Source organism: Dendrobates tinctorius, unplaced genomic scaffold (assembly GCF_039654945.1).
Source record: "Dendrobates tinctorius isolate UK_male_01 unplaced genomic scaffold, ASM3965494v1 ptg000008l, whole genome shotgun sequence".
In the NCBI taxonomy this organism is placed as follows: Eukaryota; Metazoa; Chordata; class Amphibia; order Anura; family Dendrobatidae; genus Dendrobates; species Dendrobates tinctorius.
Window position 1 is genome coordinate 56,401,734 of NW_027361676.1, and position 13,038 is coordinate 56,414,771.

At 43.4% G+C, this 13,038-nt stretch overlaps 1 protein-coding gene and 1 long non-coding RNA gene across 5 annotated transcripts in view; one reads left to right on the forward strand and one right to left on the reverse strand.

The window, feature by feature from the left end:
- LOC141091924 (uncharacterized) overlaps positions 1-13,038 on the forward strand; it is a 39,870-nt gene that overhangs the window by 24,298 nt on the left and 2,534 nt on the right. The window contains exons 2-3 of one of the 2 annotated variants that reach the window (XR_012232624.1): positions 4,117-4,255; positions 5,877-6,006. This is a non-coding gene — a long non-coding RNA (uncharacterized lncRNA). Of the gene's footprint in view, positions 1-4,116; positions 4,256-5,876; positions 6,057-13,038 lie in introns of those variants that run through there. The other variant, XR_012232622.1, reaches the window with a different exon arrangement.
- The window catches only part of ASB5 (ankyrin repeat and SOCS box containing 5), a 78,236-nt gene continuing 73,345 nt past the window's right edge, over positions 8,148-13,038 (reverse strand). For all 3 annotated transcript variants that reach the window (XM_073577692.1, XM_073577685.1, XM_073577677.1), the window contains one exon: positions 8,148-8,495. In XM_073577692.1, coding sequence (XP_073433793.1) covers positions 8,350-8,495 — 146 coding nt within the window. In that variant the 3' untranslated portion in view covers positions 8,148-8,349. The remainder of the gene's footprint in view (positions 8,496-13,038) is intronic.

The window sequence follows — 13,038 nt, forward strand, 5'->3', positions numbered from 1 at the left end:
GACATCATTTTTTTTTTTTTTAATGTATTTTTTCCTCTTTTTCTCTGGGGCCGTAGGAGGATTTTTTCCTTAATGGAAATTAAGCAATTGTCTGATCGTGTGGAGCAGCTCGCTGCTGAAGTGCGGGGAATTTCCGCCTATCTCGCTCAATCGCATGCTGTTGAACCAAAAATCCCTACACCTGATGTGTTTTCTGGGGATCAGTCTAAATTTTTGAATTTTAAAAATAATTGTAAATTATTTCTTGCCTTGAAGCCTAACTCATCGGGGAGCTCTGCGCAGCAGGTTAAAATTGTCATCTCCTTGCTGCGCGGCGATCCCCAGAATTGGGCGTTTTCTTTGACACCTGAAAATCCTATTCTGACTAATGTGGATGCATTTTTTCAAGCCTTGGGGTTGTTGTATGATGAACCTAATGCTATTGATCAAGCTGAGAAAGCCCTATTAGCATTGAACCAGGGTCAGGATTCTGCAGAGTTATACTGTTATACTAAAATTCCGAAAGTGGGCGGTCCTTACTACATGGAATGATGGTGCCTTGGCAGCTCTCTTTCGCAAGGGTTTATCAGAAACCGTAAACTATATTATGGTGGGATTTCCTGTTCCCTCTGGTCTTGACGATTCTATGTCATTAGCCATTCAAGTTGATCAGCGTTTACGTGAACGTAAAACTACACGAGAGGTGTTGCCGCCTTTTCAACAAATGTCTGAACCTATGCAATGTGATAGAGTTTTGTCTAGGGTGCAACTTCAGGAGTATAGAAGGCGCAATAAGCTGTGTTTTTTCTGTGAAGATGACTCTCATATTATTTCTGTCTGCCCTAAACGAGAGAAACGTTTTGCACACACATTTGCTGTTGGTGGCGTACAACCTAAGTTTCTTTTGGCAATTACTCTGATCTGCTCCTTATCCACATTTTCTGCCAAGGCTTTTGTGGATTCAGGAGCGGCTTTGAATCTGATGGATTTGGATTTTGCTAAACGTTGTGGTTTTCCCATGATACCTCTGCGGACGCCTACAGTCATGGCCAAAAGTATTGACACCCCTGAAATTCTGTCAGATAATATTCAGTTTCTTCCTGAAAATGATTGCAAACACAAATTCTTTGGTATTATTATCTTCATTTAATTTGTCTTAAATGAAAAAACACAAAAGAGAATGAAGCAAAAAGCAAAACATTGATCATTTCACACAAAACTCCAAAAATGGGCCGGACAAAAGTATTGGCACCCTCAGCCTAATACTTGGTTGCACAACCTTTAGCCAAAATAACTGCGACCAACCGCTTCCGGTAACCATCAATGAGTTTCTTACAATGCTCTGCTGGAATTTTAGACCATTCTTCTTTGGCAAACTACTCCAGGTCCCTGATATTTGAAGGGTGCCTTCTCCAAAGTGCCATTTTTAGATCTCTCCACAGGTGTTCTATGGGATTCAGGTCTGGACTCATTGCTGGCCACCTTAGAAGTCTCCAGTGCTTTCTCTCAAACCATTTTCTAGTGCTTTTTGAAGTGTGTTTTGGGTTATTGTCCTGCTGGAAGACCCATGACCTCTGAGGTAGACCCAGCTTTCTCACACTGGGCCCTAAATTATGCTGCAAAATTTGTTGGTAGTCTTCTGACTTCATAATGCCATGCACACGGTCAAGCAGTCCAGTGCCAGAGGCAGCAAAGCAACCCCAAAACATCAGGGAACCTCCGCCATGTTTGACTGTAGGGACCGTGTACTTTTCTTTGAATGCCTCTTTTTTCTCCTGTAAACTCTATGTTGATGCTTTTGCCCTAAAAGCTCTACTTTTGTCTCATCTGACCAAAGAACATTCTTCCAAAATGTTTTAGGCTTTTTCAGGTAAGTTTTGGCAAACTCCAGCCTGGCTTTTTTATGTCTCGGGGTAAGAAGTGGAGTCTTCCTGGGTCTCCTACCATACAGTCCATTTTCATTCAGATGCTGACGGATAGTACGGGTTGACACCGTTGTACCCTCGGACTGCAGGGCAGCTTGAGCTTGTTTGGATGTTAGTGGAGGCTCTTTATCCAACATCCGCACAATCTTGCGTTGAAATCTCTTGTCAATTTTTCTTTTCCGTCCACATCTAGGGAGGTTAGCCACAGTGCCATGGGCTTTAAACTTCTTGATGACACTGCGCACGGTAGACACAGGAACATTCAGGTCTTTGGAGATGGACTTGTAGCCTTGAGATTGCTCATGCTTCCTCACAATTTGGTTTCTCAAGTCCTCAGACAGTTCTTTGGTCTTCTTTCTTTTCTCCATGCTCAATGTGGTACACACAAGGACACAGGACAGAGGTTGAGTCAACTTTAATCCATGTCAACTGGCTGCAAGTGTGATTTAGTTATTGCCAACACCTGTTAGGTGCCACAGGTAAGTTACAGGTGCTGTTAATTACACAAATTAGAGAAGCATCACATGATTTTTCGCACAGTGCAAATACTTTAGTCCACCCTTTTTTTTATGTTTGGTGTGGAATTATATCCAATTTGGCTTTAGGACAATTCTTTTTGTGTTTTTTCATTTAAGACAAATTAAATGAAGATAATAATACCAAAGAATTTGTGTTTGCAATCATTTTCAGGAAGAAACTGAGTATTATCTGATAGAATTGCAGGGGTGTCAATACTTTTGGCCATGACTGTATTCCTTTGAGGGGTATTGATGCTACTCCTTTGGCAGAGAATAAACCTCAGTTTTGGAGCCAGGTGATAATGCGGGTCGCCCCAGACCACCAAGAAAATTGTTGATTTTTCGTACTGCATAATTTGCATGATACTATTGTTCTGGGTTTCCCCTGGTTGCAAATCCATAATCCAGTTTTGGATTGGAAATCTGTGTCTGTGGTGAGTTGGGGCTGTCGGTGTGCTCTTGGTGACACTCCTGTTGTCTCCACCTCTCCCCAGTCTCATGATGTTCCTGATGTTTCTCGGATCTGTGAGAAATGTAGCCGTTCCCGGACGGACCAGACGGACTCTGAAACGTTGTTTTGGCTTGACTCTCTCTCTCTCTCTCTCTCTCTCTCTCTCTCTCTCTCTCTCTCTCTCTCTCTCTCTCTCTCTCTCTCTCTCTCTCTCCGTGTTCCTTTAAATTTCCACCACTAGCTGATAATGCGGATCCATAAAAAAAAACGGATCCGGTGGCCTCCGTTTGTGCCACAACGGAAATGGATCCGTTTTTTCACATTCTGACGGATTTACACTGACGTCAAAAAATGGAAATGTGAAAAAGGCCTTAGATGTCAGTTATTTTTCTTGTGTGTGAAATAAACAAACGAATGTTATCAGTGTTTTGCATCAGATTTTCATCCGTTTGGTCCAGGTGTCAGTTTTACCATCAGAGATTGATTTTTTTTTTTTTCTCATATGCAATAAGAAGTTGGTTTCTCCGGCCTCAGCTATTAGGCTGCTTTTATTCTTGCCGTGTTTTTGCAGCCTGTTTTTGTGGCCCCAATAAATATCTATGGGGCTGCAAAAACGGGCCGCTAAAAATCGTAGGAGCGCCGTTCGCCGTATGGCCGTGTTTACGGCCGTGAAAAAATATCAAGCTCGCTCGATATTTTCCACAGCTTACGGACACGGCCCCCAATGAAAATGAATGGGGCCGCAAAAACAACGGAAGCTTGCCCAGTGTGTTGATTTTGCGGTACACTGTGAACACCGTTTTTGTGGAATGCCATATTTTAATAAGACACTCCCATGTACTTCCTGTTTATCACTATGAAGTTTCTTATCACTACATGCTTGCAGAGAGACAACATACAAGATGGATCTGGAGAGAATCATCGTTCTTGTTCATTTATGTAGTGGTGCTCAAAAGCCTCTCCGCCCCCCCTTCATTGGAGAGGAGTGTAGGGGAGGCTGCAGTTATGGGGGACCGTGGATACTGTTGTTTTTTGTTGTGAAGGGGGCCATGCAGAGATGGTAGGGGGGTGTTAAAAGATAGAGGGGTTGCATACAGTGCAAAAGTGGGGTTGCAGAGTACAAGAGGGGGGGTTGCATAGAGTGCAAATGAAGGGTTGGTTGAGTGTGCAAAAGAGGGATTACATACAGTGTTTTCTTTCCCAAAATATGCTATTGCTGATCACCCCCCTTTTTCTGCTTCAGGATCATCCCTGCATTTGGGATTCCAGGCGTGAGAGCTATCACGACCGGGACATGAAATTGCGGGCCTGGGAGGATGTGGCCCAATTCCTCATCCCTAACAGCTGGCAGTGCGCAGAAGACAAGGAGCAAGACTTTATATGTAAGTACTCAGCACATGACATGATATACTTGTTGTTTACAATTTAAACATTGCAAAACTGAGTTATGTTTTTTTTTCCACTACAGTGAAATCCATTAAAGGAATCTGTCACCCCTTTTTTCGAATATGAGATAAGAAAAACTAATTAGATTATACTCACCCAGGGGCGGTCCGGGTCCGGTATTGGTCCGATGGGTGTCACGGTCCGGTCTGGCACCTCTCTTCTTGTAACGGTGATGTCCTCTTCTTTCCTTCCCGTCGTGGCTCCTGTGCAGGTGCACTGCTCTGCCCTGTTGAGGGCAGAGCAGAGTCCTGCAGTGCGCAGGGGCGGGGAGAGGTCCGGCGCCTGCGCACTGCAGCATTCTGCTCTGCCCTGTTGGGTGCGCCTGCGCAGGAGCCACGACAGGCAGCAAAGAAGAAGACGTCACCATTAGAAGAAGGGAGGCGCCGGACCGGACCGTGACACCCATCAGACCAAAACCGGACCCGGACCGCCCCCTCCGGTGAGTATAATCTAACTCATTTTTCTTATCTTTCAGGTTACATCGGGGGCTTATCTACAGCATTACAGAATGCTGTAGATAAGCCCTTGATGTCGGTGCCTGCAGCTGATAGGCGAAAAATAGGGTGACAGATTCCCTTTAAAGGAAATGTGTTCTCAGAAGTATACCTATTGTTTTAATCCAGTTTTTACGATTACAAAAAAAAAATCTTAACTACTGGTACATTTATCAATATTCCATACAACTATCAATTTAAAGAAAAATCATGAATTTTCCCACAGTCCATGAGACCTTATACTAGAACTAGACTTGCACTTCTTGTCCTGTACAGAACACTTTTCAGCAGTCTCATTATCATTATAGAAAGGATGACCAAAAACACAGGCTCCATAATTAACAATAGTTGATGTCACAGATCTCCTCCTTTAATGGTGTGGATGGACAGAGTTCGTCATTTATAGGACTAGTGTAGCTGCAGCAGATAAAACCGTGATTATACCAAAACTACAGATAGAAGCCCAGTAAATGACACATCACTGGAATCAGGATCTCTGTCTTTTATATTGATGGAGTTGAAAAACCGATGTGATACTAAGAACGGTATATGAATTTACGTGTGCTTTCTAAAAATATTTGTTATGAAATGCCACGTCTTTGGACATGATTTATACTTGTGATGCATTAGGTAGGTACACTGTTATTTACACCCCTGAATGGGAGCCCATATCCAAGCCCAGACAGCATACACCATATAGACTGCAAGTATATCTCTCCAAAGCACAGTAAACTGACTTCACAATAATGAAAGAAAACATAAATCACAGAACTACCTCTTCAATTGGCAAAGTTAGAATCACGTGCTTAGGTGTATTTGATGAGAAATATGGGTGCATGTGCCAGTTTGTGCCAGGCAGCAAGGAATTGCAAGGCAAAATCACACACACTTTACCGGTTGTTGATTGCCCAGCTTGTACTTGTAAACCATAAGGTAAAAATGTAAACGTGCAGTCTTGTGTCTAGTAGTGTAGTGTAGATGTGAAACAAAGAGAAATTCAATATCCATACAGTGTGTCCACACATGTTAAAGGGGTTATCTGACAGTAAATTTATTTTATAAGGCATGGAAAAACATCCGATGACGCACCCTTCTAGTTGGTGCATGTGATTTTCAAGTGGGGCTGACAACACTTACAGAGCCGCCGTAGACCTCTAGAGCAGCCTGCACTGGATCCTCAAAGGTGCTGGATGGTGAGCATGCCTCTGCTATTTTTTAAGCATGGATTAATTAATAAAAATAGTTAGAGATGAGCAGATTGTATAGAGCAACCCCAGTCCAGGTCAGTTGTCTCTGGTCATGGACAGGAGCTGCGTGAATTTCCTGACCTTCTGCGTTACTCAGTGCGGCGTTTGATTTAGCAGCCTAGTGTGATGTGATCGGTATGTCATGCACCATACAGGTGACGATGTCCCAGTTCAACAAATCATAAGATGAGCCTAGAAGGTCAGGAAATTCTCACAGCTCCTGTCCGCGGCCAGAGGACACTGACCTGGACAGTGGACCAGTGTTTTCGGTGAAGAGATCCACTCATCTCTACAAATATTAATTTTACTGTTGGACAATTCCTTTAAGAACAAAGAAAAATGAATGTACATGTATATTATTCCTTGACTATTTAAGAAAAATTCAGAAATGGGGTGATCGAGGTCTTTTACATACCTGGCTTGTTATTTACTTCACTTTGGTTGCCAAAATGCAAGTTTCCAGTGTGCTCGATTTTATACAGTTTCTGTGCACCCCAGATAAAACAAATACTGCAGCATGATAGGGGTTGTACAGTAGCAGTTGCCCTTCTAATGATCCGCAGCCATTTGATGAAGTTGCACCATACTAGTCTTTTACTTGTTTCTCCTCCATACCCCCTGCGTGCCCTCAGTAACCAGATCACTACTACTTTCTCCTGCATTTAAAGCAATTGAAAGAAAAGAGGTGAAAGGAAGAAGAGAGCGCTCCAAAGTAATGTACAGTGTGGGCGGGTGGACATAACAAGAAGTCAGGAAGGTGCAGTTTCAGACAAAAGTCACAGAAAAGACATGGTTGTCGGAACTTCTGAAGAACAGCCCAGTAACATGCAGCAGTATGTGGTGAACGCCTATGATGTCACTGCGAGCATGAGCAAGTTCTCACGTCAGTGATGCTGCCACAATGGTCCTGGGAGTTCACAGCCAATGAACTCAGTTCAACTCACTGACGTCAGCGCAAGCACCCTGGGAAAAGTTGTAATTGCGCTCGCGCTGACATCAGTTAGGTGAAGTGAATTCATTGGCTGTGAACTCCCAGGACCTGACGGTTCCGCTAACATGAGAACTTTCTCACGCTCATTGTGATATCCGTCAGATCATAGGAGTTCACCACGAGATACTGGGCAGCAGTAGCAGACGCTGCTCATTGTCTCTGCTGGATGGCAGGCTACATGTATAGTCGCATCATGCAACCATGCAGCCGGCCATCTAGATGTAGCAGAGCTAGACCCGTCATGGGAAAAATGGATTATTATCTTCTCGACGGACATGCTTTTGGTTTTGCCTTCCCTTTAAGTCAATTGGGTTCGGGTATGTTCGCTGATCTGAACCAAACCGAATCTTGAAAGGTTCGCTCATCTCTAGTTATCACCTGTGGTTTTAGAGATCTATATTGTACAGATCAACTAGGAAAGGTTTAGTCTCTGCACCAGAGTGAAATAACTAAAAATCCTTCTGGAACTAATAGGTTAATTTTAAGATAGTGGTACACAATAAGAGTTTTGTAAAGAGAGGTAAGGTAACCCAAGAGAGTCTGTTTCTTTCAATGGGAAAATGGAGATGCATTGGATTGCCTAGAGTTTACAATAATTATCTATATTTTTTTTTTTTAAGGAGCATTTTATATAGTTATCTTTGCCTGCTATATTTGCTGCCAAATATCTTGAGCATAGACAGATTTAGGCTCCACAGAAGCTCTATAATAATACCAGACAGGAGACATCGGTCAATAAATGTGTGTGATCCACCTAGAGGCTGGAGAGATTAAAGGTTTGGCCAATTAAAAAAAGAAAAATTCTCAAGCAAAGCATGGAGAAACAGAATGAAAAAATGTATATTCACCTATTTTATTCCCAGGGGGGTTCCAGCGGAGACCTCTATGGTGAGATTTTGGTCCGGTGACCAAATTACACGACATCATCTCTTCAGCTCCCAAAAGAGTCCACCATGGGAGGATTTTTTTTTCTCAGTTGGACATTTGGTTTCAGTGAGTGAGGTAACACATTTAGACTGAATCGAGAAATCTTCTAGTTTTAAGGGTTTTTTACATTATGAAATCTATCGTCAATCTGCAATTCCCAACTATGTGATGATATTTTGGCTGTGATGTCATTTATTGTTGTCAGAACAGTATAGGAAGCACAAATAAAGTGAATTCTTTCCAGCTAAACTAAAAAAAGTCCCTTAAAATTTCAAGTGCGTTATTTTTGTGAGAGGTAAATGAACAGTCTTTACTTAGTGTCTTGTTAGATGGACGTCATTTTTACAATACACAGGACAAGAAAACAACAACTAAAAGTTCCGTATACTTTCTCGATACTGTAAGAAGTTTTTCAGGATAGTTGGCAACTGAAGGCTTGGAATAAGGTGTAATCTCGACTGTCCGATGCATTTACGGATACGGAGTCTGCAGAGCTGACAGAGTGAACATGGATTTGCTAAATGGAAGTAGAAATAGAGAGTTTAGTAAGAAACTTCACATTTTATTATAGACTAAATTTACATTTGCAATAATTACTTTCCAGATCCAATGTGTCTAAAGGCCCCGTCACACACAGCGAGATCGCTGACTTTGTGACGCCACAGTGATCTCGCCAGCGATCTTGCTGTGTGTGACACACATCAGCGACGGGCCCCCTGCCGGGTATCGCTGATCGTGCAGGATCGTCCTGGGCCATTTTTTGTTTGTTGCTCTCCCGCTGGCCAGCGCGCATCGCTGCGTGTGGCAGCGGGAGACCAAAGATCAGCGAGCTCCCAGCACTGTAAGCAGACGCTGGGAGCTGGTATCTAAGGGTAATATCTTGGTAACTAAGCGGTGTGCGTCACTTAGTTACCCGCTGTATACCTTAGATACCAGCGTGCTCGCAGCTCCCGGCGCAAGCACGCTGGTATCTAAGGTACAAATTTGGTAACTAAGCGCCGCGCACCGCCTAGTTACCCGATATTTACCTTAGATACCTGCGTCCTCGCTGGTCCTGATCGCTGGTGAGTCTGCCTGTTTGACAGGTCACCAGCGATCATGTAGCGAGGCACCAGCGATCCTGACAAGGTCGTATTGTTGTCGGAATCGCTGGTGCATCTTTAAGTGTAACGGTACCCTAACATTTTGCAGTAATCTATGACTACGATCTACAAACCAATTCTTATGTGGTCACACCCTGTAGTCACATTTCTAGGTCATACTCTGTCTGGTTTCACATATTGAATATTTGGTGCAGATTTTACACTCGGATTTCTAAACTGAAATCTGCTGTGGTTCTACATCTAAAATCAGAGGATATTTTCTACATTTTGATGCCAAAATTTGTTGTTGCAGAAATTCACCTAAAATGTAAGAATAGAATGTCCAGCCAGCGGATTAGCTTGCGGATTTAGGGTCCCCTTTGAAATGAAATGGTAAAGTCTGCACTTAAATTCTGAATTTCATCAGCAGAAACCGATATGCTGCAGATTAAAAAAGTGCAACAAAAATAGGAAAAAAAGGAACGTGTGAATGAGATTAAGTTAAAACTCGTCCACTTTTCTGTAAAATGCTGTGGATTTTTCGTGTGCAATATCTGCATACACAATTTGTACTAAATACATAACATGTTACCTTGGCCCTAACCAGTGACATAACTAGAGTCTGATGGGCCCCAGTGCAAGATTTGGACCGGGCTCCCCTCCATCTTGACATATATGTGTGTGTATGTATGTATGTATGTGTATATATATATATATATATAATGTGTGTGTATATATATATACAGTATGTGTGTGTGTATGTGTATATATATATATATATATATATATATCTATCCTCCATCCTGGTAGATGTCCCTCATCCAGGGCTCCATCCTGGCAAATTTGTCCCTTTTCCTGGGCCCCATTCTGCGCTATATATATATCTCCCCATCCTGCTATATATGTCCCTTATACTGGGCTCCATCCTAGTATATATCCCCCATCCTGGTATATACAGTATGTCCTTTATCTTGGGCCCCATCCTGGTATATACACTGCTCAAAAAAATAAAGGGAACACTAAAATACCACATCCTAGATATCTCTGAATGAAATATTCCAGTTGCAAATTTTTATTCATTGCATAGTGGAATGTGTTCAGAACAATAAAACATAACAATTATCAAGGTAAATCAAAATGAATATCCCATGGGGGTCTGGATTTGGAATGATACTCAAAATCAAAGTGGAAAATCAAAGTACAGGCTGATCCAACTTCAGTGGAAATGCCTCATGACAAGGAAGAGATGCTCAGTATTGTGTGTGGCTTCCACGTGATTGTATGACCTCCCTACTGTACAATGCCTGGGCATGCTCCTGATGAGGAGGCGGATGGTCTCCTGAGGGATCTCCTCCCTGACCTGGACTAAAGCATCCACCGACTCCTGGACAGTCTGTGGTGCAATGTGACGTTGGTGGATGGAGCGAGACATTATGTCCCAGATGTGCTCAATCGGATTCAGGTCTGGGGAACGGGAGGGCCAGTCCATAGCTTCAATGCTTTCATCTTGCAGGAACTGCTGACACACTCCAGCACATGAGGTCTAGCATCGTCCTGCATTAGGAGGAACCCAGGACCAACCGCACCAGCATATGGTCTCACAAGGGGTCTGAGGATCTCATCTCGGTACCTAATGGCAGTCAGGCTACCTCTGGTGAGCACATGGAGGGCTGTGCGGCCCTCCAAAGAAATGCCACCCCACACCATTACTGACCCACTGCCAAACCTGTCATGCTGAAGGATGTTGAAAGCAGATCGCTCTCCACGGCATCTCCAGACTCGTCACGTCTGTCACATGTGCTCGGTGTGAACCTGCTTTCATCTGTGAAGAACACAGGGTGCCAGTGGTGAATTTGCCAATCCTGGTGTTCTTTGGCAAATGCCAAGCGTCCTGCACGGTGTTGGGCTGTGAGCACAACCCCTATCTGTGGACGTCGGGCCCCCAGACCATCCTCATGGTGTCGGTTTCTAACTGTTTGTGCAGACCCATGCACATTTGTGGCCTGCTGGAGGTCATTTTGCAGGGCTCTGGCAGTGCTCCTCCTGTTCCTCCTTGCACAAAGGCAGAGGTAGCGGTCCTGCTGCTGGTTTGTTGCCCTCCTACGGCCCCCTCCATGTATCCTGGTGTACTGGCCTGTCCCCTGGTAGCGCCTTCAGCCTCTGGACACTACGCTGTCAGACAGACAGTTGCCACAGCTCGCATTGATGTGCCATCCTGGATGAGCTGCACTACCTGAGCCACTTATGTGGGTTGTAGAGTCCGTCTCATGCTACCACGAGTGTGAAAGCACAACCAACATTCAAAAGTGACCAAAACATCAGCCACAAAGCATTGGTACTGAAATATCTGTGGTTCCCACCTGCAGAACCACTCCTTTATTGAGGGTGTCTTGGCAATTTCCAATCATTTCCATCTGTTGTCTATTCCATTTGCACAACAGCATGTGAAATTGATTGTCAATTAGTGTTGCTTCCTAAGTGGACAGTTTGATTTCACCGAAGTTTGATTTACTTGGAGTTATATTCTGTTGTTTAAGTGTTCCCTTTATGTTTTTGAGCAGTGTATATATCCCCCATCCTAGTATATACAGAGTCATGTAAAAGTTTGGGCATTCTTTGTCAAAATTACTGTCATTGTGAACAGTTAAGCAAGTTAAAGAGGAAATGATCTCTAAAAGGCCTCAAGTTAAAGATGACACATTTCCTTTATATTTTAGGCAGAAAAAAATGTAATTATTTTTACATTTTAAAAATTGCAAAAAGAAAAATGTATCGATGAAAAAGTCTGGCCATCCTTGAAGATTTGGTGCTCAGATAAATTTGACCAAGGTTTCAGACCTTAGTTAGCCTGTTAGGGTTATCACTTGTTCACATCTGGAAAAACCAGGTGATACAAATTTTCTGCTTTAAAAAAAACCCCAGCCTCCTCAAACTTTATTCCAAAAAAAAAAACAGCAGCTATGTGTTCTAAGCAGCTGCCTAGCATTCTGTAAGTGAAAATGGTGGAGGCCCACAAAGCAGGAGAAGGCTATAAGAAGAAAGAAAATCATTTTCAAGTTGCCCTTTCCTCAGTTCAAAATGTAATTAAGAAATGGCAGTTAACAGTAACAAGATAGGGTCTGGAAGAGAAAGCAACATTTCAGTGAGAGCTGCTCGTAGCATTGCTAGAGAGGCAATTTAGAACCTCCGCTTGACTACAAAAGACCTTCAGAAAGATTTAGCAGACATTGGGCGTGATTACAAAACCATCAAAACTTTTGTTTAAGACTAGTTTCACACTAGCGTATGGTCGAGCTGCGGAGGGATGCAGACTTCCTCTGTGAAGCTCCTCCCATGGCCGCACCTCCTCCGGTCAGCTCCGCCAACATTGGCTTGCGTACCCTATCTTTAGCATTGGGTACGCAGGCCGTGCCGATGTATGCGGATGCCTCCACATGCGTCATTTTGACAGTGCGGCGACCTGCGCTGAACGCATTGAGTTGCATTTTGGTGCATTCGCCGCACCGTCAAAACGACGCATGCGGAGGCATCTGCATACATCGGCACAGCCTGCGTACCCAATACTAAAGACCGGGTACGCATGCCGCATGCCTATGTAGGCGGAGCTGACCAAAGGAGGAAGTCTGCAGCCCTCTGTGTGAAACTAACCTAACTTCCAGAGATATGAGAATAATCAAACGTAAAGTGATCAGGAAGCAATTATGTGCTGTCATATTCTAAAATTGCAACCTCCCTGGAGTGCCAAGAAATATAAGGTGTTAAGTGCGAACAGATATGGCCAAGGTGAGGAGGGCTGAAACATGACCACTACTTAACAAGATACAGAAGTTGAAACATCAAGACTGGGTCAAAAAATATCTGAAAACTGATTTTTCAGATGTTTTATGGACTAATGAAAATAGATTGACTCTTGACAGAGCAGATGGATGAGCTCGTGGCTGGATCAGTAACGGGTACAGATCTGCAGTTCAACTCACA